The sequence below is a fragment of the Otolemur garnettii genome, unplaced genomic scaffold (genome assembly GCF_000181295.1).
Source record: "Otolemur garnettii isolate 467f Iridium unplaced genomic scaffold, OtoGar3 scaffold00197, whole genome shotgun sequence".
In the NCBI taxonomy this organism is placed as follows: domain Eukaryota; kingdom Metazoa; phylum Chordata; class Mammalia; order Primates; family Galagidae; genus Otolemur; species Otolemur garnettii.
Genome location: NW_003852592.1, coordinates 382,669 through 409,604, shown reverse-complemented (window position 1 = coordinate 409,604; position 26,936 = coordinate 382,669). Strand labels below are relative to the sequence as shown.

Below are 26,936 nucleotides of genomic sequence, written 5' to 3'. Positions count from 1 at the left end.
AAAAAGTGAACATACATAAACAAACGCAGTGGGATGCTGCATATGTCACAAAACCATTCCACTCTGATTTTGTGAAAAATATATCTGAATTTATTATTTAAGTACAGTATAATACAGGGTTAGAGCAACAGAAAGTAAAAACTACAACAGATTGATATAAATATGCTAAAGCCTAGTTGTAGTTATTTTATTATAAAATTCATAAAGAAGATTTACACTGTATACAGAAGGAACAGCTTCCAGGAGCCGTGGATGGAGAAGCCCAGGTTTGAGGGGTGCTCCAAGGGACAGAACGCGCTGGGCAGCCCGGCCCCTCTGTAGCCCCGTAAGCTCCTGCAACCTCAGATGTACATCCTATTTCTAACACGTGTCTTTCCTGAAGAATCTAGGGTTCTGGGTTTGTTTTATTTTTTAACTATGAAAACATGCTGTTCTTTTGGGGGGCCCATTTCCAAAGTGGCTCACAGTGACAGAGGAGGAGATCGGCTTTGGGCTGAGAACCAGGTGGCTCACCAGTTGTCTCTCTAGTTGGTCTTGCCGGGGGGCTCACCAGGCTTCTATCTGTCTTCCCGTCTGACAGAATATATTCTGAAATCAGACCTTAACCCCTGAGAACTTCCAAAACGGGAAGGGTCTGTGGACACACACACTCTTCCCTCTGTCTGCAGGTTCTCTCCTGTTCTGTGGGGGGGTCCGTGGGAAGCGGCGTCCCTCCCGCGCAGGCCTTCTGAGGGGAAGAAGGAGGGTCTCACGGGCTTCAGGGGCTCTTGGTCATGGTCGCATATTGTCTCGAATCCAGTCTAGGTAGTTGGTGACCTTGGTGTATACCCCTGGGACATCCTTCTGCCCACAGCCGAGGCCCCAACTGATTATGCCCACCAAGGTCATGCGGTTGTCCTTCAAACACACCAGGGGGCCTCCTGAGTCACCCTGCAAAGGAGGGAACAGCTTAGCTGTTTGCAAAAAAGGCAGACTGTCGGGCGAGGTGGGGGGGTGTTAGGTTTAGAATTTCTAGGGTGAACACTGTAATCTTCAAAGTACAGCAGGTCCTTGATAAATATTTCATTTAATGTCATTCTGCTACAATTCCGATGAGAAAAAAAATTGATTCCTGCAGGGGCCGCTGTCGGCAGTTTGCATGTCCCCCCCCATGTTTGCGTGAGTCTCCCCCCCTCATCACAAAGCTGTGCCTGTTACTCACAAGTGTGTGTCGTCTGGCCTGTGTGCACATGGGGGTGTGTTAGCCTCTGCCAGTGAACGGTGGCCTGTCCAGCCTGGTGCCCACCAGTGCCCTGAGCTGCTAGGACAGGCCCCAGCCACCTGAGACCTAGAACTGGAATAACTGGGTAAATGAGTATCTTACTTGTTTTTATTAAATGTATGGATAGGTTTTATTTTAACATTTATTATTAAGTTTGGGAGGGTCTTTAGAAGTTCGGTGATGTTTTGTGACCAGAACCACACTGTGGGAATCTGACTCTCTTCTGTTACTCCAGGGCAAAGCCGGTGTCCTCACGCTTGTTTCTCCTACAATTGCAGTTTGCAAGAACTTCTTTTCCCCAGATAGAATGTTCAGTGCAGACTTACTGTTTTTAGTTCAGAAGGTGAAAATTTTATCTCAATTATCTTGATCCTCTAGAGGATTAGGCTGTTTCTACTCTAGTAAAGTAGAACTGAGATAATTGCCAGGACATTTCAGACAATCCCCCTCTGGCTCTGCCTTTTACCAACCGGGTGGCCGTAGGCAAACTGTGCTTCCCTTTCCTTATCTGTAGAATAGACGTGAGGCCATCTACCTACCTCCTAGGGTTGTAAAAGGGACTAATTGGAAGAGTGCATGAAACCTGCCAAAAATAACACGTGAGACGTGGTGATTGTTAGGTGTTGTCGCATCAAAATGATTTTTTGTTTTTAATCTTAAGCATGCAGATAGATTCTGTTTCACTTTGATAACGACCTTTTCTGTTTTTGTTTTTGTTTGTTTAAGACAGGGTCTCAGTCCCTCACCCTGGGTAGAATGGCATGTGTCACAGCTCACAGCAGCCTCAAACTCCTGGGCTTAAATGATCCTCCCCCCTCAGCCTCCTGAGTAGCTGGGACTACAGGCACCCACCACAACGCCTGACTAGTTTTTCTATTTTTCAGTAGAGATGGGGTCTCGCTCTTGCTCAGGCTGGTCTTGCACTCCTGAGCTCAAGCGATCCTCCCACCTCAGCCTCCCCGAGTGCTGGGATCACAGATGATAGGACCTTGTTTTGACTGGTCACTAGGTGGTAGAGTTGAGGTTTCTGAAAAGAAACCAAATACCGTCAAGGAACCAAAGGGGAAAAGCCACTGATGTGATGACTTTGTGAAAACCCAAACCATATAGGCTTCAATGCAAGAGGCTGCAGCAGATCCTGGGCGCCTGCAGCAGATCCTGGGCGCCTGCAGCTCCCACCCCTAAGGGAGAGGCTGGGAGGAGCAGGAATGGCCACACGGAGGCCTCAAGGCCAGCAGGTTGTTCTGTCCCCAGCCCCTTATCTTGCTAATCACAAACTGTATGTATGGACTCTGATAAGAATGCCAACACAGGGAACCAAAAATAGATCCCTTCCTAGGGTCTAGGGTCGCTTCTAACACTCACTTTTCACAAACCACCCCTGTCCTACGGCCCCTCCTCCCTTCTCCTTCTACATAGCGGACTCCACCTCTCTAGCACCCACAAAAGCTGATAATTTCTGAACTGTGTTGCCGTCACTTCAATGACCGCTAAAGGAAATCCTGCACCAGGTGGAGTTTCCTGTTCAGACACAGGGGAAATTTCCTGCAGTTTAGGTAACTTTGATCTTTCTCCAGCTCTCTGAAGCCCTGATCTGGGTTCCCCAGGGCCTTGCTGAGATGAATTCACTCCAATTTGGCTGTAACGTTTGCTATTTGGTTCAGAACCTGTCGGCCAAGGGGCATTCTTATCCCGGGACGTGCCCAGAGCCGATTGTGTTTACCTGGCAGGCATCGTGCAGGTTGGGTTGGTTCCCTCCGGTCCGGGTGTCTCCGGCACACAGCATGTTGCTGGTGACAGTTCTGTTAAACAAATGCTGTGACGTGCAGCGGCTGGCTGGGTACAGCCTGACGTGAGCCTCTTTGAGCTGCTCCGAGTAGAAAGGAGAAGCTAAGAGCGAGAGGAGAAGCTGTCTGTAAATCCTTCTCCCACAAGAGCTGATCTTTATCAAGATCTTACACATATCATTAGGTTAAATCCTTCCTCGTTGCCACTGTCTTATCATTTTACCTATAAAACCAGCCGTTCTATGCGATTTGACCCAGGGCTTCTCAGTGGTGGCACTATTGGTATTTGGGACCAGGTAGTTCTTTACGGTGGGAGATTGTGAGTATTTAGCAGCAATGTTTAGTATTCAGCCTCCACTCTGAATCATAACAACCAAAATATCTCTAGACATCGAGGGAGAGGACATCAGCCCAGTTAACAACCGCTCGTTCAATCTAATATCATCTCATTTAATCCTCATAATCCAATTAGAGTCTGTCTCTACCAAGGAGGACACCAAGGCTTGGTGCAGCTCCACCTCAGGGCCCACAGCTCAGCAGCCGGCTCTGAAGTCTGGTCTACACCACTCCAGGCCCCAGGACCCACCCCCTCAGCCTCTGCACTCCACTTTTTACACTGAACCTTCTTGAGTCCTTAAGCTCTTTGGAGCACTTGGACTGCTCAGTACAAGTCCGAGTGCAAGGTCAGGAGGCTCGCCTGAGTGCCTGGACTGGGCTAGAACCCAGCTCTTGTGACCTCCATTTCCTCTGACTGGCCGACCTGCCATCTTGCAGACAGACAGGCTGGGGCTGGGGCTCCCCCACACTCACGCTCCCTATGCTTCCCCCACACTCACGCTCCCGGGGCTTCCCCCACACTCACACTGCTCGTGCTTGCCATAGCCAGACAGTTCACACTCCGTCCAGTCGGGCAGCGTCAGGCTGGGTGGGGGGAGACACACGGTGCGGACAGCGACACTCTCCTGGGCACAGCGTGACAGTGAGTCTGACTTCAGCTGCAGCAGAGCTGAGAAGGAGGGAGGCAGAGGACGGGCCAGTGTGAAGAGGGCATCTAGGGTATGAGGACCACCCAGGCAGGGCCTGTCCCATGGGTGTGACCCCCCGTGTGAGTGCCCGTGCCTGCATGTTACGGGTTTGGAGTGTGAACTGAAGCGCAGAATGATGACCCCTTACCGATGTCGTTGTTGTACGTGTCATCATCAAATTCCTTGTGGACAATGTATTTTTCTACTTCGAATTCCTGCTCCTCCTTTCCGGGGATCAAGCGGTAGGTTCTGCCCAGTATCACCTTCAGGTGATGGAGAGGGACCCTGATGGAGAAACGGCATTTTGCTGTGAGATCTCCTCCCCAGGCTGGCTCGAGGCCTCAGAGAGGAGAAAACCTGCTGGACTTGCCAGGCCCTACCTCTCCTGGAAGCAGTGGGCAGCGGACAGGACCCAGCAGGAGTGGATCAGGATTCCCCCACACAGAAACCTCTCTCCTGGGGACCGCCTGTTCTTGGCAAAGATGGCAGCCTGCCACGGATGGGAGGTGATGTCTGTTAAGAATCCTCCTTTAATAAGGAACTGAGGCTGCTTGTACTGTCTCAGGCCGCAGGTGGCTGGGGGAAGAGAAGACAGAAGAAGCCGGTAAGTCCTGCAGTCCCGGGCTGAGGCCCTTGAGCACGCATCCTGGCTTCTTCCCTCAGGAAGACCCCTGAGTTTCTACGGCTTGCTGCACTTGTGTGGGTACAGGGTGATAGAATGGTCTCCATGGTCGCAAAACCCACAGTGCACGCCAAGTAGTGTACATCCATTATCTTTTTTTTTTTTTTTTTTGAGACAGAGTCTCACTTTGTCATCCTCGGTAGAGTGCCGTGAAGTCATAGCTCACAGCAACCTCAAACTCTTGGGCTCAAGTGATTCTCTTGCCTCAGCCTCCCAAGTAGCTGGGACTACAGGTGCCCACCACAGCGCCTGGCTATTTTTTAGAGACGAGGTCTTGCTCTGGCTCAGGCTGGTCTCGAACCTGTGAGCTCAGGCCATCCAACAGCCTGGGCCTCCCAGAGTGCTAGGATTACAGGTGTGAGCCACCACGCCCAGCCATTATATCCATTATCTGTAACTCACTACACTAAATTTCAGGGAGGCTAGGAAATGTTGCCCAAGGTCACAGCGGCATCTGGATCAGAACCTCCAGTCTGTTGGACTCCTAATCTGGAATCTTTCAGCTCCTTTCACTCTTTCTAATTTTTTCCTACAGCCATTTCCTGGCTTAAGAGATATGAAGCATTGCAACTCCCTCCTGAGGAATGGCTGGCCGTTTCTTCTGCACCTACTCAAGCTTACCTGTCCCTCAAATTCCTGCCTCTGCTAGAGGCTTTGCTCAACACTCCCGCCTACTACTCTGGGCAAGTTTCCCAACTGGACTCACTGGAAGTGACTTTGCTTGTGACCTAACAGGTAGTTTCTGTCTTACCTTTCCTAGTAAGACTCTGTGCTCCTTAGGGGAACATTCCGGCTGATCTGCTCAGTCAGAACTGATTCTGGCAGTTTCTGTTTTCACAGGAACTGAGTAATTCTCAGACAACTTTCAAACTAAAACTTCAATTTTTAACATGTGTGCCGATATGAATTTTCTCCCTATCTCTCATCAGCTGTCATTAACCCGGTCCCCCTGTGTTACGTGGGTGCACTGGGGCACGTGAACAAGCTCACAGTAGAAGGATAAGGCTGAGAGTCAGAGGACAGGGGAGCTGGCCCTGGCTTTGCCACTTGGAGCCTGGTGACTTGGGCTGACTAGGTGACGGCTGAGAGATCGCTTTCCAATCTGTAAACTGGACGCAGCAAGACCAGCCCTCAAGCCACATTATTTGGCAGTGTGTGGTGAAAGTTATCTGAGGAGTCACAAGTGGGGGGTCTCCTGCTCACCACCACCACCACCACCACCACCATCATGAACAGGCCTATCTAGAGAGAAAGGAGCAGGGTGTCCAACCTGAGGGCTGCAAGTGGCCCTCGAATTATTGGAGGCCTGTTTTGCTTCTCTGTGGTGTCAGACATCACGAAAATTATGCACAGACCTTTTTTGCTCATCAACGTTGTAGCGTTTGTGAATTTAATGTGTGGCCCAAGACATCTCTTCTTTTTCCAATGTATGGCAAGGAAAAAAAGAAGGCTGGACACCCCGATAGAGCCTACTGAACTCTCAGAGAAGCGGGTGCGTCCCTTTCTTTTGCCCTTCCCACCGCCCACGCAGGGGAGCAGACACTGCCCACCATTGCTTCAGTCATGGACACCCCCACCCCCTGCGTCACAGGGCTGGGAGTCTGGCAGTTCTACCATCTGAACAGACAGCCCTGAAAAGGCAGAAAGCGACAAGGAAATAAGACCAGCCCTTACAGCACTGCGGCACATCGCAGTATTCCCAGGTCAGCTTGCGGTCCTTCACCACGTGGCACCAGGGCTTGGCATCATTGTCTGGGTTCCTAGAGGACAAAGGAGTTCACGGTTTCCAATCACATTTCAGTCACAGCACAGGCTGCAGAAGAGTGGGAGGGAGGCCCCGAGTTCAACTAGGGCAGACCCCACCCTCGGAGGATAACGTCTCTTTTGTTTTTCTTTCTTTCTTTTTTGAGACAGAGTCTCCCTCTGTCCCCCTGCGTAGGTGCCGTGGCAGCACAGCTCACAGCAACCTCAAACTCCTGGGCTCAAGTGAGCCCCTTGCTTCAGCCTCCTGAGTAGCTGGGACTACAGGTGTGGGCCACTATGCCTGGCTAGTTCTTTAATTTTTTTTTTTATTTTTAGTAGAGACTGGGTCTCGCTTTTGCTCAGGCTGGTCTCTAACTCCTGAGCACAGGTGATCCACCTGCCTTGGCCTCCTTGGACGCTTTGTTATCTTTCAGTGACATAGTGCTCTAATCTTACAGCGATATCGGGGGCTGTTCTGTGAAGGAACTCTTAGAGATCCATGGGGGTAATGGTGTGCTGTGAGAACGGAACAAATAAAGACTGTGTGGAGAGGGGACAGCACCCCTACCTTGGGATTTGGGGTGGAACCCTGGTGCACCTGACTCTTCATGATAGGGGTTATTCTAGCAAAGGAAGCGGTGAGGCTGATGATACCTGTGGGTCCTTCCTGCTGGGTCTGTCACAGAACTTCAGGTCCTAAGTCTTCCCCAACCCGATACCCCAGTTCTGCCCTCTGCCATGGCTGAGCACTCCGGGCCCTGCGCTACGCACCGGCAGTAGTTATGTCTGCCCAGGCCCAGAGCCGGGGCGTTGCTCTTCCACGCTGTGTAAATTTTGCCTTTCAGGATCACAGAATTCCAGGGGAGGCAGGAGGCCCCAGATGTGGTGAGGCTGTGCCTGCCACGGTACGCTGACCCTTTGTCAAAGTAGCAGTCCCCATTTTGACCTGGAAGAGAAGAAATCTCAAGCTGAAAGGAAAGGAATTAAATGCCTAAGCCTGCAAGTCGGGTTAGGGCTTGAAGTGCAGGTGCTGGCCCAGGAAGCTGGGGGTGGCCAGCCTGGCAGTGAGGAGAGCACGACACCTCCCAGCTCCCCCTTCCCTCCTTCTTCAAGCTCTGTGACATGGAGCCAACACACGGATTTCATCTCTGGTACCAACTACTGCCAACTCGCTGTGCCGAGTGTCTCAGAGGACACTCAGGTTTGCAAGAAGGGGCGTGTGTGCTGTGAGTGTTTCTGCAGCCACTTTGAAAGTTATTAGGAATCTCCCTGTCTACACTGAACAGGTCACATCAAACCTGCAGGTGCTTCAGTGGAGGTGGGCGTGGCAGGCCCTCATTTCTCAGATGTCACGTGCCAGTACCCTGAAGGATCTGTTGGGCTGGGGAAGGCAGGGGAAGCATGAGCCTTAGAAATAAATGAAAATAAATTTTCATTTCTCTGTCCCATTTGTTTTCTGAGTTCTACGCATAAATACCATAATTGGAAGGATCATTAGGATAATCTGTATCTATGGGTCATAGCTTAGACCAGCTCCTGGGGGGGGGGGGAAGGATGTGTTAGAAGTATAGCAGGGAGTCGTGGGACCCCTAGGTACGCCAGGGTTACTGGGAGACCCGCAGAGGGAATGTGCATGGCTTTTGTGCACATGTATCTAGAACTTTAAAAAATGTCTTTCATGGGTGGCACCTGTGGCTCAAAGGGGTAGGGTGTCGGCCCCATATGCCAGAGGTGGTGGGTTCAAACCCAGCCCCGGCCAAAAAAACCCCAAATATATATATATATATCTTTCATACCATTGTGTGATAAATAGTGTAGTTATTTGTAAAATCACCGTTGAATTCATAGTACCTTTTTGTAACTTAGTATTTTTTTCAGTCAGGGAAGATTTTTCACATTAAAAGGCTTGAGAAGCGGGGAGAGGGAGAGAGAGAGATATATAGAGAGAGAAAGGCCCATTCACCAAAGGGGAGAATCTCCATCCATTCTCAAAAGGGCTGGAGGCCACTCGTTCAATCCCCTCCTCTCCTCTGTGAGAGGAGGAGACTGAGGGTCAGAGAGGTGCAGCGGGGATGTGTACCTGAGTCTCCTGACTTTCTTCCCTCTGTTGCCATAATGACTAACCACCACCTGCCCCTCTCTCCCCTCGGGCGCAGAGGGACAGGCAGCCTTGTCCTCCCAGGCCCTTCTCCCAGGGACACTGCAGGGGAAGGTGGGTGGCTGTCACTTACCCTTGGAGCAGGCAGGTGTGCTGCAGAACTCCGAGGTGTACTTCCCCGCCTTGAAGACATAGCACCAGGGCTTTGAGTCTCGATCTGGGTTTCTGAAAAAGCAGCCAGGGAGGCCCAGGGGAGGTCAGAAATGAAGACTCCGGCTCAGCGCCTATAGCTCAACTGGCTAAGGCGCCAGCCACGTACACCTAAGGTGGTGGGTTCGAATCCCCAGCCTGGACCCGCCAAACAACAATGACGGCTGCAACCAAAAAATAGCCGGGCGTTGTGGCGGGCGCCTGTGGTCCCAGCTACTTGGGAGGCGGAGGCAGGAGACTCGCTTGAGCCCAGGAGTTGGAGGTTGCTGTGAGCTGTAATGCCACGGCACTCTACCCAGGGGGACAGCTTGAGGCTCTGTCTCAAAAAAAAAAAAAAAGAAATGAAGACTCCCCTTGCTGACCCACACTCTTCCAGGGAAAGGCGAGCGCACTTTGCGTTCTACACTGGATAGTTGCATCCCGGTAGGCAGAAGTGTGACCTAGTGTGACCTGTCTCTTGTGCTTGGAGATTAAGTGTGGTTTAAGGAGATGTGCACAGGTGCCTACTCAACAGGTGTGACAGTCTCCATGGCAACTCGGCTGGAGTGCCCAATCATGCAACCAAACATCATCTGAGGGCTGTTGTGAGGGTATTTCGTAGATGTGGTTGACAGTCAGTGTTGGCTTTAAGTAAAGGACATTATCCCAGCCCGTGTCAGCTGAAGGCCTTGGAACCAAAAACTAGAAAGAAATTTTGCCTCAAGAGCACATGTCAGCTCCTGTCTAAGCATCCAGCTGCTGGCGGCCCACAGACAACACACTCGCCAGCCTCACAATCAGAGGAGCCAGTTCCTTGCAGTAAACTTCTTTATGTTTCTACCTGCAGCTGTGTATACTGCACTGGTGCTGGTTCTCAGGAGAGCCCTGGTGGGCCTGCTACGTGTCTCCCCTCAGTGGCCACAAGCCCAGCGGGGCAGCCAGCCCCTCACCTGCAGTAGTTGTGGTTCCCGAGGCCCAGCCTGACGGCGTCTGGCCTCCGCCCATTGTAGGGCTTCCAGGCCAGTGTGCTGCTGTTCCAGTTGACACAGTCAGCTCCACTCTCTGTCGTGCTCCACGTGCCCCTGTAGGTGACACCCTGGTCCTCATAGCACGTGGCCCTGGCATCTGAGGGAGAGCAGGACAGAGATGGCTTGGACAGGGATCCCCTTTGGTTCAGCCTTTTGAGAGGCTCCCGTGACTCCCCGTCATCCTCCCAACCTGCCTGGAGCCCGGTGCTGCCCTGTCCCTACCCCACCCCGGCCTCCCTCACACCTCCTGTCCTCTCTCGGCAGGGCTGCAGTCCCTCTCTCACACCCACTCACCTATTTCACAGCGTGTCCCAGTGAATCCTTCGGGGCACTGGCAGACGAAGTGGGAGAAGTACAGAGCCTGCCAGCACGTCCCCCCGTTGAAGCACCTCGGTTCACTGCAACCTGTCACACATAGACAAAGAAACCTCTCGTTATAGTCGCCCCTTGGTATATGCAGGGGCTCCAGGACCCCTGCAGACCCAGTTCCACACACAAGGCTCGCAGCTGGCCCTGTGGCACCCAAGGGTACGCATTTCCCATCCCACAAATACTGTATTCTCCATCCGCCTTTGCCTAAAAAAAAGCCACTTGGCCTGCTCAGTTCACAAGCATGTTGTTTAAGGTTCAACTGGGCTTTCAGAGCAGCTCCAAAACATGAATTTTAGAATAGAAACTCTAGTCTCACCCTGCTGCCCTGACTAGAGTACAGTGGCATCGTCATACCTCACAGCAACCTCAAACTCCTGGGCTCCCGTGATCCTCCTGCCTCAGCCTCCCGAGGAGCTGGCACTACAGATGTGCACCTCAACACCCAGCTAGTTTTTCTATTTTCAGTAGAGACAGGATCTCACTCTTGCTCAAGCTGGTCTTGAACTCCTGGCCTCAAGTGATCCTCCTGCCTCGGCCTCCCAGAGTGCTGGGATTACAGGCATAAACTATAGTGCTCAGCCACGGCTTAAATATTTAAGAGTGTTCTCTACGTGCCGGGCACTCGTCTACACAGTTTACCAAAATTTACTCATTGAATCCTCGCAGCAGACCATGAAGTACGTTGCACTATTCTCCCCATTTTACAGATGAGCAAACTGAGCTCTGCGATGGTGGTATTCACCTAAGTAACTTAGTCTCCTTTTTTTCTCTGTACCTTCGCCTTGGCCTGGGACAGGATGTGCCTGGAGTCTTCCTTTGAAGACTGGAACCTGCTGGGACTGTGCAAGACAGTTTGACCCCTGACCTCGAAGCCCCTGCGTAGTGCGCGTACGTACTCTTGACGGGCACCGAGTGGCACCGCGCTCTGTTGCCATCGCACCAGCAGTACTCCACCCGCCTGCCTCTGAGCATGGGCCGCAGCCAGGACTCGTGCAGCTGGTAAACCATCTGCGTCTTCTCGTCCCTGCAGGTCGCTGTAAGGGAACACGGGCCCACCTTTTCAGACACAACTCGAAAGATACCCTCGATTCGTCACCCTGAACCCCACTCGTTTTCAATGTGATCCATTGTGATTGTGTATTCCTCTCTCGAAATTATAAGAGTAGAGAGAGAGAACAAATACTGAATATTTTTGTTGCCAAAGTTCCCTTTTATTGTTTTTCCTCTTGTGGGCCCTTGTTTTGAAAAGCATTTATCTGTCAAAATATATTTATTAAGTGGTCCTCTATTTTTTCATTTTAATTCATCAAAAATCTCCATATGTGTATTACACCCTACCAGGGATTTTGATTCATATGAGTATTACCATAAAGAAATGATGCATTTGGGGCCCAAAATAAAGAAGATTGACATTTTAGTCTTTGCAGAAAAATGTGCCATTTCCATTAATTGTTTCTGGCATCATGAAGGTAGCTAAAGTTCTTCTCTTAATATTCTTTTCCCAGGGCCAGGCATGGTGGCTCACACCTGTAATCCTAGCACTGGGGAGGCCAACGTGGGTGGATTGCCTGAGCTCACAGGTTCAAGTCCAGCCTGAGTCAGAGCAAGACTCCATCTTTAAAAAAATAGCTGGGTAACGGGGGGTGCCTGTGGCTCAAAGGAGTAGAGCGCCGAACCCACACACCAGAGGTGGCGGGTTCAAACTCAGCCCTGGCCAAAAACTGCAAAAAAAAAAAAAATAAAAATAAAAATAAATAGCTGGGTGTGTGGCAGGTGCCTATAGTCCCAGTTACTTGGGAGGGTGAGGCAAGAGGATCGCTGGAACTCAAAAGTTTGAGGTTGCTGTGAGCTAAGATGCCACAGCACTCTACCAAGGGTGACCAAGTGTGACTCTGTCTCAAAAAAAAAAAATTCTTTTCCTATTTTTCTCTGTTTTCCAACCGGAATGCGAACTTAATAAAAAAAAAAATTGTTACGTTTAATTACTTAATGAAGTAACCATGTGCTCACTGTAAATAATATTTTTGCAACTTTTGAAGGTCTGCTGAGGACCGGATGCCCTTGTAGGAAACACTATGCCTCCCATAAAACAAGGCATCGAGAGTCAAGGTGTGACTCACTCTGGTGAAATTTCCACTTTAAAAAGGGTGTTGAAAAGTCTTCCAGACCTGGACGAACTATGTCATGAGGAAGGAGAAATGAAGGCCCCAGGCGGGTGGTTTGGGAGCTGAAGCTGGGCCTAGAGTTGTTCAAATCAGAGTGAAGACAGCTGGTTTCTGTCTTGGAATCCTCACAGGAATGGCCCTCAGTTCTCTAGAGCCAACGTCTAGATGTGGACTCGTAGACCTACCCCACGTCTGAGGTCGCCCTATCCCTAGGTGACCAACAGAGGCCAACGCAGACACAGGGATGTGAGTTAGCAGATGTGCCGGCTGAAGACCCCAGAGGACCAGGCAGCCATGGCTGGGGCTGCCCTGGGCTCCATTCTCATCTGTATAGCCAAACCCTCGAGTACTGAGCTGGCAGGCTCCCCCTGTTCTGTGACCCCGGACAGCCTGTCCCCTTCGGAGGACATGTGTCCCTGCTCCCCCTGAGTGTCGGCTGCCTGGGTGCGTGGTGAACAAGCGGATGTCTTTGCAGAGTCACCCTGAGAGGTTTTGCCCGTCACAGAGGGAGCAGGACACGGGCAGAAGATGAGCGCCCCAGAGTCTACAGACCTGCACCCCGAGCCCCCCTTCCACATCCTCATCTCCTTCTCACCTTGGGAAGATCTGGCTCCTCTTCTGAATCGGGTGTGGATGTCCTGCAAATAAGCCAGGTGTGGAGAGAGGTCAGCACGTGCTGGGCATGCTACAGGTAAAGGCAGCCAAACCAGAAGCGCCCCAACCCTGTGAACCCGCTGGTCAGGTGCCGTCTGCCGGAGACGCCCCCTCAGGAACAGGCCCTGGGGAGTCCATCTCCTGCCTCATGGTCTAATTCTTCCTTTCCTTCTAAACTGGTGCTGTCCAGAAGAACTGACTATGTGACAGAAATGTTTTCTATCTGTGCTGTCCAACCCAGCACAGACCACCCGTGGCTTCTGAGCCTTGGAATGCAGCTAGTGTGACTGGGAAACAGAATTTTTAATTTTATTTCATTTTAATCAATTTGAGATTTGATTGCTACATGTGGATAGTGGCCACCATGCTGGGCAGCCACCTGAGCTCTCCCTTCTCTGAAGTCCTGCTGCAGAGGTATGGCTGGTTTGGGCTTGGAGGATGGCCTTTATTGAGACCAGCCTGGACAACACAGCAAGACCCCATCTCTACAAAATAATTAAAAAATTAGCTGGGCGTGGTGGCATGCACCTGTAGTCCTGCTACTCAGGAGGCTAAGACAGGAGGATCACTTGAGGCCAGGAGTTCAAGACTACAGTGAGCTGGGACCGTGCCATGGTGCTTTCAGAGAGTGCATATAGGTATCCACGTGAATTCTAACTTATCTGTAATGAACAGTATGAGGGCAGCTTGCCAGTCCCTGCGGCTCACCGTACTGGCACCATCTTTTATAAACATCCTCAGCCCTCAGTATATGTGGGTCCTACAGCCATGGATTCAGCCAATCATGGATTGAAAATGTCAGGGAAAAAAGTAATAAAAAATAGCAATACAATAATAAAAAGTACGCATTTTAAAATACATTACAACAACTATTTATGTAGCATTGACGTTGTATTAGGTTTTTTAAGGCACTTAGAGATGATCTGAAGTGTATGGGGGGATGGATGTGCACAGGTTACAAGCAGACGTGCCCTTTTATATCAGAGACTTGATCATCTGTGGATGGTTTGTTCTTTTTTTTTCCAAGTGACAGGGTCTTGCTCTGGCACCCAGGCTGAAGTGTGGTGATAGGACCATGGTTCACTGCAGCCTTGAACTCCTGAGCTCAAATGATCCTCCTGCCTCAGGCCCCTAAGTAGCTGGGACTAGAGATGCCACTGCACTTGGTTAATTTTTTTTTTTTAACTATTTGTTAGAGACAGGGTTTTGCTATGTTGCCCAGGCTGGTCTCAAACTTCTGCCCTCAAGGGATTTTCCCCCTTTGACCTCCCAGAGTGCTGGGATTACAGTTGGGGGCCTTTGCACCTGGCGATCTTTGGATTTTGATATCTGAAAGGCTCCTGGAATAATTTCCCCACAGATAACATAGGACGACTGACTTTATGAATTACTTCCAACACATTCTTTAAAAACAGCTTTAAAGAAGGCAGTCTCAGGCAGTGGCATGGAACTAAGAATCGTTTACCCAAGTCAGAACCAGTGCTGAGGATTCTGTGCTGGGAGGTGAATTCTCTGCCCTCCACCCCATGACACCACTCCCACCCCTGGGGCCTGGGATGGACATGGACTCCTGGCTATACCGAGAAGCGTCTGGAAGGCTCAAGGGGCCAGGCTTGCAGAGACACGCTGGACACCCACCTGGCTGGCCAGAGTGCAGGCCACTCCACACAGCAACAGCACACACAGGAGCGTGCTCACCATTTTACTCATCATGTCTTTAGGGTGTCCCCGAAATTCTGGAAGCAGAAGAAAAAGAGCTTAACCATGTGATGGAGAAGTCAGCGTACAATAAAGATTAGGCATCCTGGGCTTTGTCCCAGCTGGGCTGCTCCAGCATCAGCTCCCACAGAGAGAAACGCCAGCACAGGTGTCTGGAAGATTTTTTTAAAATGTGTAATATATACAGATAATAATTTTACTGCGGCAACATACACACGACATAAAGTTTACCCCTAACACTTTTCGGTGTTCTGTTCCGTGGCCCTAAGCACATCCACACCGCTGTGCAGCTGTCACCGCCGCCCGTCTCCAGGACATTTTCATCTTCCCCACTGAAGCTCTGTCCTCTTTAAACACGGACTCCCCATGCTCCTTCCGCAGCACCCAGCAGCCACCCTGTCCTGTCCTACCCTGTGAGTATGACTGCTCTGCACGCCCTGTAGGTGGAATCATCTTACGACTTTCCGCCTGGCTCCTTTCTTGGAGTGAGGTCCTGCAGGTTCACCCCTGCTGTGCCATGTGTCAATTTCCTTCCTTTTTAAGGCTGAATAATACCCCCCCCCGACAATGGGCACCTAGGTTGCTGGAAGATAATTTTGCTCGAGATTTCTGTGGACGGTAGGGCTAGACCATCTCTGATACTTCTTAGCACTTGGGGACCACAGTGCCCTGGCTTGGTTTCCTAAAAGGCAATTGCTGCCCTGGACTTGACTAGAAGGAGCCACAGTGGTGCCCTCCACGGCTTCTCTAGAGGAAGCCGCTGGGATTTTATGGCTGGCCGGTGACTGCCTACCCCAGATTGCCTGTGTGTGTCCCCTGGGGTCAGGCCTGCTGCCAGGTATGAAGGTTCCCTCCACCTGACCCCTGGCTCCCCTCGGTGTCTGTCTTGTTTTTTGCAAACTGCGATGGCTCCAGCAAACTGTGGGCTTGCACTGTGGAGAGGGCACATCTGGCTTTGTTCAGGAGACTCACATCTTCCCAGACCCAGACTCCCCAGTTCCCAATGGCCCTCTCAGTGCTCTTGCTCTCAGCAGCTTAAGTAGGTTAGTCGGTCGGGGTGTTATTTTGCGGCCTGGCAGGCCCTCTCCATTCTCTGTCCACAAGAATTAAAGCAGGGTGTTTCCTCCCCTGACTCACTTCCCTTCAGTCACAACAACTGTGGGTCCGTCCCCCCCCCCCCACCGTCCTCAGGGTCCTGGGCCTCTGGTGCAGAGGGCTCTGGGGTTCCCAGACTTGCCTGGGGCTGGCTCTGAAAAGAACGCCCCTGGTGGGAACCTGGCTGGTCCTCCCCCATGCATTGCTGCAAGGATCAAACAGAAAGGCAGCTGGGGTGGGAGGTTCTTCATGGGTCCTTCCTGGGCTGCTGGTGGGGAGTGGAGGGTGGGAGAGGTGTGCAGGCATCTGAACCTGAAAAATGTAGGCTATGGGCTCAGCAGCCCTCCTGGCCACTCCCCATCCTGAAGGAGTAGCAGGGCAGTCCCGGGGCCTTCGTCCTCATTTGCCATCACCGTGCCCAAGCCCTGGTCCAGGGCAGCCTGCAGTAAGCTCTGGGGACCCTCTCCCACCTGGAGGAAGCAGCTGGGCCACGGGTGTCTGGCTGCAGGTGATTTCAGAAGAAAGGAAGCCAGGAGGGGAGACCATGAAACTCCAGACTGGGGCACCCAGAGGAGCCTCTGGTCACAGGGAAAACTCTGGATTTTCTCTCTCTCAGCTTTCCTCAAACTTCCCTTTCTCAAAATTTCCCAAAGTTCCTCTTACATTTCCCTTCTTAGTTTTATCCTGTTACTTATAACCTTTTAAAAATGAATCTTCTGAAACTGATTTCTCCCTTCCCTCCTGACATTCCTGAACTGACAAGGTCCCCTCCACTCCCCGAGGCCAGCCCTGAGCACAGCGAGAGCTGCAGCCTCACAGGACTTTTTGAGAGAATTCTGAATGAAACAGGGAACGAATGAGTGAAGGAACCGCCCAGGGAATGAAGAACTTCACTCTTCTTCATCTTGTGCACAACCCCCCCCAGCTCTTAATACCTAAGCCTGGGGGATTAATTTAGGTTTTTTCCTCGACACCTGCCAAGTTACTGCTCGGTTTCATGAACTCAAGGTCCCCCTAGTCAGGGGTGTCCAACCCTGCAGCCCGAAGTCCACCTGCAGAGTATCTGAAGACTGTTTGCTTACCTGTGGTGTTGGTATCATGTACACACAGACCCTTTTATTATTATCTTGCTCATCACCATTTGTGTATTTATTGTGTGGCTCAAGACAACTCTGATTTTTTCAGTGTGAGGCAGGAAAGAAAAAAGTTTGGACACCCCCGTTGGAGGGCAACTCTAGAGGCTGGAGGTATTGACACACTGCCACTGCCTGCCCCCCAATACGGAGCAGCCCCCTTCCTGGGCCAGGTGGGGGAGTGGGCCCTGGGCTGGGTGCAGACTCGGAGCCTGCATCCTGCTCAGCCCTCTGGCGGCTGAATAATCCGCACCTGGAGGCAGGCAGCCTCTGTTTCCTTCTGCTCCAGGGAGAGGCAGGGACTTTTTTTTTTTTTTTTAATCATCGTTGCCTCTGTGGGCCTTCTGAGGCCTAGAGCTGATCCAGGGTGAGTGTGAGGGCACCATCTGCACCCGACAGAGGCACTCTGAGTGGCTGGACAGGCCAAGGAGGGCAGGAGATGACAAAGAAGTTAGTCATCCGGCCAGCAGAAAAACAGTGCAGTGGGAAAGAAAAGGGAGAGGGAAGAGAGGGAGGGAAGATGTGTCCTCGTGTTGCCTTTGCTGAAGCCGTGAGCGTGGAGGTCGGGGCAGCGATGGGGCAGAGAGCGAAGTGGACACCAGCTCTGCAGATACAGCCTGTGCCAGGGTCTGGAGCTCAGAGCAGATCACCAGCAGCCAAAGGGAGGCCCCTGAGTACTCGGTGAGGCCAGGTCGGAGGGACAGATACGAGACCTCTGGAGGCCCCTATTAGAGACGAAGGACTATTCTTTTTTTTTTTTTTTGAGACGGAGCCTCAAGATATCCCCCTGGGTAGAGTGCCATGGCATCACACTCACAGCAACCTCCAACTCCTGGGCTCAAGCGAGTCTCCTGCCTCAGCCTCCCAAGTAGCTGGGACCACAGGCGCCCACCACAACGCCTGGCCATTTTTTGGTTGCAGCCATCATTGTTGTTTGGCCGGCCCGGGCTGGATTTGAACCCGCCACCTCAGGTGTACGTGGCTGTTGCCTTAGCCGCTTGAGCCACAGGCGCCGAGTCGACAAAGGACTATTCAACGGTGTCCCAGAATCATCAAAGAACTGAAAAAGGAGGTGAGTAAGAGGAGGAAGGGAGGGGACAGAAGGTCCAGAGATGGCTGACTTTGGGTCTGTCACTGGACTTGAACCCCTAAATCCTATGTGAGAAGTAGGCGAATGGCCGTAAGGCCTGTGGTCCCCAAGCCCCCAGGTCCCAGCCCTGGCAGCCCATCCTCGTTCAAAGCTGATATTTACAGATTTGCAAAATGCACCCTTTCTGGTGGATGGGGCTGAAGGCTTGGCAAGTTAACCAAGAATCGTGAAAATTAGGAAAAACACCAGATGTGGCTTAACCAGTAGAGCACTGCCTGGATTTCAGGACCAGCGTTGGAGACACAGCCCCTTGGTCTGTGCTCAGCCGGCCCTGCTGTTCCCAGCATGCGTGTGCACCCCCAGCTCTGACCTCCCTGCCCAGAAGCTGTGTTGGGTCTTGTTGGCCACAGTGACAGAGTGACTCTGTTCACTGGCACTCTGAACAACCTGTGAATGAGGACTGTTCCAGTGGGGAATTGAAGACAATGGTCTGGTAACCAGGGAGAGGGGACTCTTGCTCTCAGCTGGCTCTCCTGGGCCTTCCCAGAGCTGAGCATGTGTGCCATGCTGGCTGAGAAATTGATCATCATGCCAGCCAGAAACTTGGTATTCATTTCTGCAGTGGTCACCCAGGAGAATGATGATTAGCAAGAGCCTGTTGGTAACTGGTGGATTCTGGGTGGGCAAAGCCATTGGAAAGGGAATAAGCCAGCTAGACAGGAGGGGCCTGGGAAAGAGAAGGTGGTATCCTCAGGGCCTTTATATCCTCCCCACATTCCCTGTATAAAACGAATACATAAAAATCTGCTCTCAGGAGAGGATCTGCTAAACTCACTCACATAAGGTTAAAAAAACAGCTGAACAAAAAATTAATGCACTGTCCTTTCAAGAAGCACCCGTATTTTGACACATAAAATCTGCTCCTTGCAATGCAAGACCAAATATGCTGGACGCTCCGAGCTTCCTCCTGGGGTTAACATCCTGTGGTTTCCCTTGTTGTGAGAACAGATGATAAAATGAGTGTATACAGGCTGTGTAGATGGGGAAACTCGTACAAATGGCACTGAGGTTCTGCTCTTTAGATTTTAGGAAAGTGATTTGCAGTAAAGGAACTACACAGGTGCAGTCCACTGATCGGTCAAATGGCAAACGGGGCAGCTGCCCCAGATGTTAGTGGACTGGAGGACTTGCCATCTGCCCCCTCCCTATAAGAGGAAGGCCAGAAACGTGAGCAAGCTGGAGGGGGTGGAAATTGCAAGAGAAAGACAAAAGTAAATTGATACTATTATCAAATGTGTGGAAGGTTTGCTGCACTTATCATTGATGAGAAGATTCTTTCATTACTGCTTTGCAGAACTTCTCTGGGTAAAAAAGAAAGTCATTTTCTAAGAGTACCAATATCCTACGGTGACTCACAGCCTTAAAACAAACAACATGCTTTCCCCCTACACCTCCCTCTCACCCTCAACCACCATAACTCAGAATGCATGCCGACACTTTGGAACAGAGAGGGTCAGAACGCCTTCTCATGATAAAGGTATGTTTTCTAGAGTCAGGGCAGGAGTTGAGCTGAGATGCCGGGAGAGGAGGTGGGCCTCGGAAAGGGTGGTGAGTCACACCCTGGGATGGGAGCCTCGAACCCAGTCCTGTACCCACTGCTAGAGGGAGGCCCTGGTTATTACAGAGGCCAGGCGTGAAGAATAAAAACCATTTTCAAAACTACAAAAGCAATCCTTAACCTTCCAAAAAGGGAATTTTCTACAGGCCAGATGATTATTTCCTCTCTTCCTGAATAGGGGAGAAGACAAGAACAATCTGTTTCTTATCGAATTCGATCAATTCCCATGGGGTGGATACTACAGACTTCTCTCCTGGCACACCCTGGCCCCCACCCATCAGGGCAGAATTTTCTCCAAAGCATCTTCAAAACACGGGCATATGGCCTGTCCCTAAGCTGTGTGAAATTAAACTCTTAAAAAGTGAGCGTGTTCTGGTGTCACCTCACCGCTCCGCCCTCTGCCAGGAAATCCTGGTTATTTTGGAGGAACTAAGGGAGTGTTAAGTTATGAGTCTCGGAAAACAGAAATCTATCCTGCCTCCTACGATAAAAACAAAAGAAACCCTTTCGGAATGAAGTTAGATCCTTCTGAAGAAAAATATCAAGATTTAACTGGCAAAACCTAACTCAGTCAGTGCAACTAACTGTTAACCCCAAAGTCTGAATAAACAAACCCTGAAGTCCAATGCTAATCTAAACAGGTGTCCTGATAAGCAGAGACCTGCCCCTTCCACTCCCTAAAGCAAACATCACTACAAGCTCATTTCGTATAGGCAGTCCGTGGTTTACCAACAAGATAGGTGATGTGAGTTTGCTTTTACATCTGTGTGTAAGTTGGAACACGTACATTTCCCTGTGACCTGTAACAGCCTCCATTCATAAGAGCTGTCCATCAGCTGGATGTTTGTGACTCAGGGACATTATTATAATTTGATAATTCTCTGCCTCTGGATTTCAACACAAGTGAATCAGGAGATAATAGTCAGAGGCTTTCATTGCGTCACTCCTGAGTTTATCTGCATTTTCCTGGCCTTCCGTGAAAGTGATGTGTCTGAGGAACTGCATTGATCATTGCTACTCACTCCACAGGTATTTGAATACCTGCCACTTTCCAGGCACTGAGCCTTTCACACCTACTAAATCACTTAAGGCCGCATTATTTCACCTGTCTCCCTTGCACAGGTGACAGAACTGAAGCTTCAAAAAGAGCATAAGGGATTCACCCGAAGGTGACACACCCTGTGAACGGTGGCATCAGGACTCAAGCCCAGGACTCCTGGTTCTTCTACCCCAAACCTGACGCTCTTTCACTACTCTGGACTGTCTCTGTGACACTTGATTATAACGCTCCTAATGTGCCCCAGTGCCCATGAGACACATGGGCTCAGATCTGGAAGCCAGACGGCGCTTACAGACTGTATGTGGGCAGCTGAGCCTCTCAGAGCCGTGGTTCCCGGGGTTGTCTCCTGGGCTAATCACTTCCACCTGGCTGAAGGGGTCTGGAAATCAAGGAAGCAGCTGGTGAAGCTGCCCCCAGGCCGGTGCACAGCAGGAGTTGACCCCCCAGACTGCGTGCTCTCGGCCAGTGTCTCCCTGGAACGGCAGTGATGCTAGCATGACGGAAGACACCAAGCTCGGTGGAGTCCTCATCGTGTCCAAGTGTTCTTATGGAATCCTGCTGCCTAGATCATCCAGACGCCTTGTGATTACCTATAACTGGAATCTCTACAGCTGGAACAAATGTCATGTCTTTCATCTGTGTTCACGGAAGAGTATTAACAGGAGCCATTATTTGCTGAATACAGGGTGGTGTCCTTTATCCCATTTTTAATCTGTTTTTTTATTTGCCTTTCCCAGGCCCGTTTATACTACAGCTACCAGGGCCACTTTGGACTCTCAGAGGAAGCCGGAATCAGCAGCAGAGACAGATGGAGTACAGGCCATCGTGATTGTTAAAGGCCCATGTGGGTATCTGGAAACCAGAGGCACTACGAGAAAAATAAGGAAATTGAAGCTTCCCAGGAAAAATCCCTTCCCTTTCAGCAGCCCCGGTGCAGACACCGACTCTTGCACCGGTAAGACAAAATAAAGTGAGTTTCTCTTCTCTGTGAGCATGAGAGTGTAGGCAGCCAGTGGGGACCAAGGTGATGGGCGGCAGGGTTCTCTCTTTCAGATTATTCATGGTGGGTTACTTTAGCGTCCCCACCCAGCCCCGGCCCCCTGCCTGTAGGAATCTCAGCTGACATCAAACTGCTCATTAAATCTACCAAAAGGGCTGGAGAGGCTCCACGCACACCACACCATCCTCTGGGGCCGACCAGGATCCCCCACCTGCCCACCCAGACTGCAGCCTCAGCGCCTCCTTTCTTGAGTTCACAGGTGATATTTACTCACTCTACACACTCCCCAGGCATACACTGGGGACATGAGTACACACACACTCTATCCTCAAAGGACTCCTAGGTTATGGAGAGGTCAGCCTAGTAACTACTTCAGTCTGGTGAGGTGGGGTGGCCAAGGCGAGCTTTCTGGAATGTATAATATGTACAGTGTGCATTGAGCAAAAGCAGGGCTTAGCCAGATGAAGGCCTTCCTCACAGAGCACGGGACCATCGCTTGAGCCCAGGGCAGTGACCACTATTGGCCAGGGCCCTTCACTCTTCAGCACAAACACCTTTCAGTGGGCAAAGAGTGAGATTCACACCCCTTCAGACTCTCCTTTCAAGGATGGCCCTAGGAGGAAGTATGGTTTGGAATCTCTGAGTCCTAAGGATACAGAGACTTTCTTTCTTTTTTTTTTTTGTGTTGCCCTTGGTAGGGTGCCATGGCATCACAGCTCACAGCAACCTCCAACTCCTGGGCTCCTAGGCCATTCTCTTGCCTCAGCCTCTCAGGTAGCTGGGACTACAGGCGCCCATCACAACACCTGGCTATTTTTTTTGTTGTTGTTGTTATTGCAGTTTGGCCAGGGCTGGGTTTGAACCCACTACCCCAGGTATATGGGGCCAGCGCCCTACTCACTGAGCCACAGCTGCCACCCAGGATACAGAGACTTTCAAGGGAGTTCAGTTTGGATTCTAAAGCCTCTTTGTAAGTTAATGGAATATTTGTAACTATATTGCAAACAGAAAAGCCTCTTAAATGTAAAGGTCTCCCAGTCTCTGGGCTCAGCTACCCCTAAAGTGACCAGTCCAGAGGCTCTAGGTGGAATCACATCTTCTAGGTCAACCTCCAGACTCCTCTAAGCCCCTAGCCCACACATCAGGAGCATAGCATGGTCCCCCATGCCCAGCAGCTGAGTCTGCTGGCAGGCAGGTGGCCTCTGGTTGGTTCTTGGCCATGGCAGGTGTCATCCACAGCAGGGAAGCTGCCAAGACACCAGGTGTGTAAGCTCAGTACCAGTGCTCACTGAGGTTTTCCCTTCAAAAGTGTTTATAAAATGCTTGCTCTGTGCCAGCACCTGTCTTGTTGTTCTGCTGGCATGGGTGTTATTTTTCATGTGATCAAGAATTGAGTTTATGTAGGCCAGGTGCAGTAGCTCCTGCCCATACTCCTAGAACTCTGGGAGGCTGAGGTGGGAGGATCCCTTGAAGCCAGGAGTTCAAGACCAGCTTGAGGAAGAATGAGACCCTGTCTCTACTAAATTAGAAAAAGTAGCTGGGCGGGTGCCTATAGTCCCAGCTGCTCAGGAGGCTGAGGCAGGAGAATCACTTGAGCCCAGGAGTTTGAGGTTGCTGCGAGCTATGTCATCACACATTCTAGCCTGGGTGACAGAGTGAGACTGTCTCAAAAGAAAGCAAAGAAAAAAAAAAAAAGAATTGAGTTTATCTGTCCTTCTATCTCCCTTCTAGAGAAGTCCCTTTCCCAGGAAAGATAATAGGATGCAAAATATCAGGAGAGGAATGTGCTGAGCCCGTATCGAAGGACCAGGCACTTGATTTAGGGTCCAAACTAAATGACCTTGAAGATTCTTGTATGTTTTTTAAAGTGAATATCATTTTAATATTTGAAAACTCAGAGAATCACAATCGAGTTTTACTGACATCGCTAAAGATAGATACTAGCCTCTAAGATTTTTTTGTTAATGTTTTTCAATTTTTAACAGTTTTAATAGAGTTATCAATTTCTTTGCATATATATTTTATAGTGGTGGAGCCTGGGTTTTTGTTGTCCCTAACACCCGAGTAGGAACATTGTGCCCTGCAGGGAATTGTTTTCTAGCTCTAATTTTGTCTGAGTCTAAATCATCCTCACTCTTTAACTTGGTTTGATTTGACGCCCACCACATGGTTTTGTGAGAGGGTTGACTAGGATAAGCTTGACAGCTGGAGACTACGGACAGAATTGTATCTATAAAATAAATGGCCCCAAGAAGGAACGAAATGTGTCTGTCCCTCCTTGTCTGTGCCAACCATGGTATCAAAACGGTGCCAGAAACACGGAAATAAAACTTGTATTCTGAGACCACAGATGCACAATGCCAATCAAATGGAAACCCAGCATTTCCTAAAAACTCCCAGGGCTCATCACCACATACCTGCATTCTGAAGGGTATGGATTCTGAATTCTCAGTGCAGCTAAACCCACCGCTGCTACCTGGGAACCACGTTGCTGCCTTAGCCGTCTGATCTAGAATAACCATGGCACGCACTCCAGAAGCCTTGGATGTCCTGGGCTACTCCTTCCAACTTGGTGACCCCAGGAAGGCCCTCCTTAAATTGCTACAAAACAGGCCTCACCCCAGGAAATTTCTACAAATGCCCTATGGTCCTGCTACTCATTTACCAGAACAAAGCCTTGGATGGTAACGTTGGTTCAAGTCACACCACCAAGGGGCGTCTAGGCTCATGTTAACCAGAGTTTGAATTCACCGTCATCCCTGTGCGCCCTGGGGGGTAAAAGCAGCTCCTGCCTCCACGAGCTCACTAACAGATAGAAGTGGAACTGTTTGTTATTCCTCAGCCACAGCCAGGTAGGGCCAGAGAGCCCGCACAGACACAGCAGGGAGACTCTGATATGAGGGTCAGCAACGGAGGGGCCTGGGGAGTCTGGACAGAGAAGCGGCTATTTGGAGAGAGGGCAGATGTCATTTGCTCTTGATCTGATCCAGAGATTCGAGGCTGGCATCTCTGAGAACATTTTAGGTAGAATAAATTGATGGGTAGGATTGGAGCTATTTATATCTCCATATTCACCGCATCCCTGCCCGTGCCCGGAGTCTGACTCTGCCCTTTCGGAAACGCACCCCCAGGGTCATATTTGATTCTGGACAGGCCAGAGTCTCCATCTCGGGGTGAGTCTTCCTGCTGGGATGTCACCTCTGAGGGAATTCTGTTTGATAACTGTATTTGCAAATGTACACACCACACACACACACACACACACACACAATTTTTTTCTATCTTGGACCAGTGCAGGAGACCATCACGTTATTCCGAGTTGCCCACCAAAGGACTCATTCTTACTGCACCTCCTGTACTTGAGTTTGCCATGGGTAACCTGGGAGGTCAGCTTGTTTCCCCCTCTCTCCTTCCCTCCCTCTCTCCCCTTGGGGTTAAGAAAATAAAGATAATAATAGTGAAAATCTAGAGAGCCTCCATAGCTTCCTGCAGAGAGCTTTAGGGAGAAGAGACATCGATGTCATTTTCCTACCCCCTAATTGCAAAGTCCTGGAAGAGGACTGAGTGATGTGGTGGGACAGAAAGCCAGAGGTGCTGGAGCCTGGAGGGGGACGGGGATCAAAGGCACTTCTCTGCCCTGCTCCCCTGCAAACATACAGCCTCTGCACGTTCCCAGCTCCTAGTTAACCTTCCCTGGGGACAAGTCACCCCGACCCACCCACAGCCTCAGTGTCTCCCTGGGTTCACTGGGGGAGGGAGGACCCCTAAGAACGCTGCCTGCTCTCACTGCCCCCGTGTGTCCCAAAGGGAGGGGGTTGTACATTTACTGCCCTCTAGTCATGAGTTGCTGCCTTTGTCTATTCAAAGCGTTTCTGTGTAATTCTTTTCACTTTCCCACTTGCCCCTCAATTCTGCCGGCACAGCCTTCTCCAAGCAATGCATCCCTTCTCGTCCCCTCTTCCCCAGATGCCCAGCCCTTCCAGAGCACTTCAGCGTATCCCAATTCCCTGCAGAGACAAGAAGAAACCTCCCCTTTCCAGCAGATTCTAGCGGATCTTCTGGCTGCCTGAATTACAAAGTTCGCCCTTTGGCTTAAGCATTCCTCGCAGACTCTGTCTGCTGGAAGGATTTCTGAGTGAGAGAAGAGGACCAGACAGACAGGCAGAGGGAACCAACTCACCGCTGCCTTGATCCTCGCCTCCCTGGGTCTGGGTCCCTGGGTCCCTGGGTCCCTGGGTCCGGCTCCTGCAGGATCTGGGCTCTGTCTCCCTGATCAGCTCCTGCCTCCTTTAAATCCTAAGGCAGGGGGTGGGGTTGGTGGCACTGGGGAGGCGGGGTCCTCTGCAGGGGGAGGACGCCCAGTGGATGGGCTGGGTGGGCCTGTTTTCATGAAGGGGGAGGAAGTTCACAGTGGAAGAGCACAGCCATCCTGGCGCTGGGCCAGGCTGATTATTCACAGTCCTGATGTCATCGGATCACAGGAATCTAGCTGGGAGTTGGACAGGCCCTTAAGAATCATCTTCCTTTATAATCTTAATCTCAGAGGCCTAGAAGGGGCTCTTGGGACCCAGCTGGCTCTGACCTCCACCAGGAGACAAGATATATTTACAGCGCTAACAAGCACACCCTGGGTTAGGCCTGGGAGGGGGATGTCCTCTGGATTCTGCAGCTGGCCATCTGCCCCTGGGGACACAGAGGCTGGGAGGACTGGAGCACCTGGAGGGGGAAGGGCCCTGGGGGGGCTGCTTTGATGAGAACCTCAGGTTTGAGTTTCAGCCCTGCCACACCCCAGCTCTAGATTTTAGGGAGAATCACTTCACCTGGCTGTAAAGTGCAGGCTGCACTCTGGCCTCTGAGTTGTTCTCAGCTCCAGCTTCCCCTGAGTGCGCCCTGGAGCCCACGCTTTCCTCAGCCTCTCTTCAAGTCCCCTCAGCGTGGAGAGTTTGCTCTTAGATATAAGTGCTGCTGGCACAGACAAGCTGTCCACCCGGTGGAAACCTTTTCTGTGACTGGGAAAGAAGATGGCTGTGGGGCAAGGAAAGTCTTAGGTTTGAATCCTGCTGCCCCAGGACCGAGGAGGGGCTGGCCCCAGATTGCTGGGCCTGGGCTTTCTCATCTGCAGGCCCTGAGGGCCAGAGAGGAGCCTGGCACCCGGCAGGGGCTCAGCAGTGGCAGTCAGCACCAGCTGGAAATGCGAGACGGCTGAGAGAAGGAATG

At 51.0% G+C, this 26,936-nt stretch overlaps 1 protein-coding gene across 1 annotated transcript; it reads right to left on the bottom strand.

Annotated features, from left to right (window-relative positions):
- Positions 1–67: 67 nt before the first annotated feature.
- Positions 68–25,969, bottom strand: PLAT (plasminogen activator, tissue type). Its single transcript, XM_012812225.2, has 14 exons — positions 25,900–25,969; positions 14,643–14,740; positions 12,946–12,988; positions 11,082–11,219; positions 10,108–10,218; positions 9,736–9,910; positions 8,730–8,821; positions 7,270–7,444; positions 6,430–6,515; positions 4,454–4,649; positions 4,222–4,358; positions 3,911–4,054; positions 2,985–3,151; positions 68–930 (listed from the first exon to the last, which is right to left on the bottom strand). Exons 2-14 carry the CDS (start codon positions 14,715–14,717, stop codon positions 772–774), a joined length of 1,698 nt encoding a protein of 565 aa, XP_012667679.2. The 5' UTR covers positions 14,718–14,740; positions 25,900–25,969; the 3' UTR covers positions 68–771.
- Between the last annotated feature and the right edge of the window lie 967 nt (positions 25,970–26,936).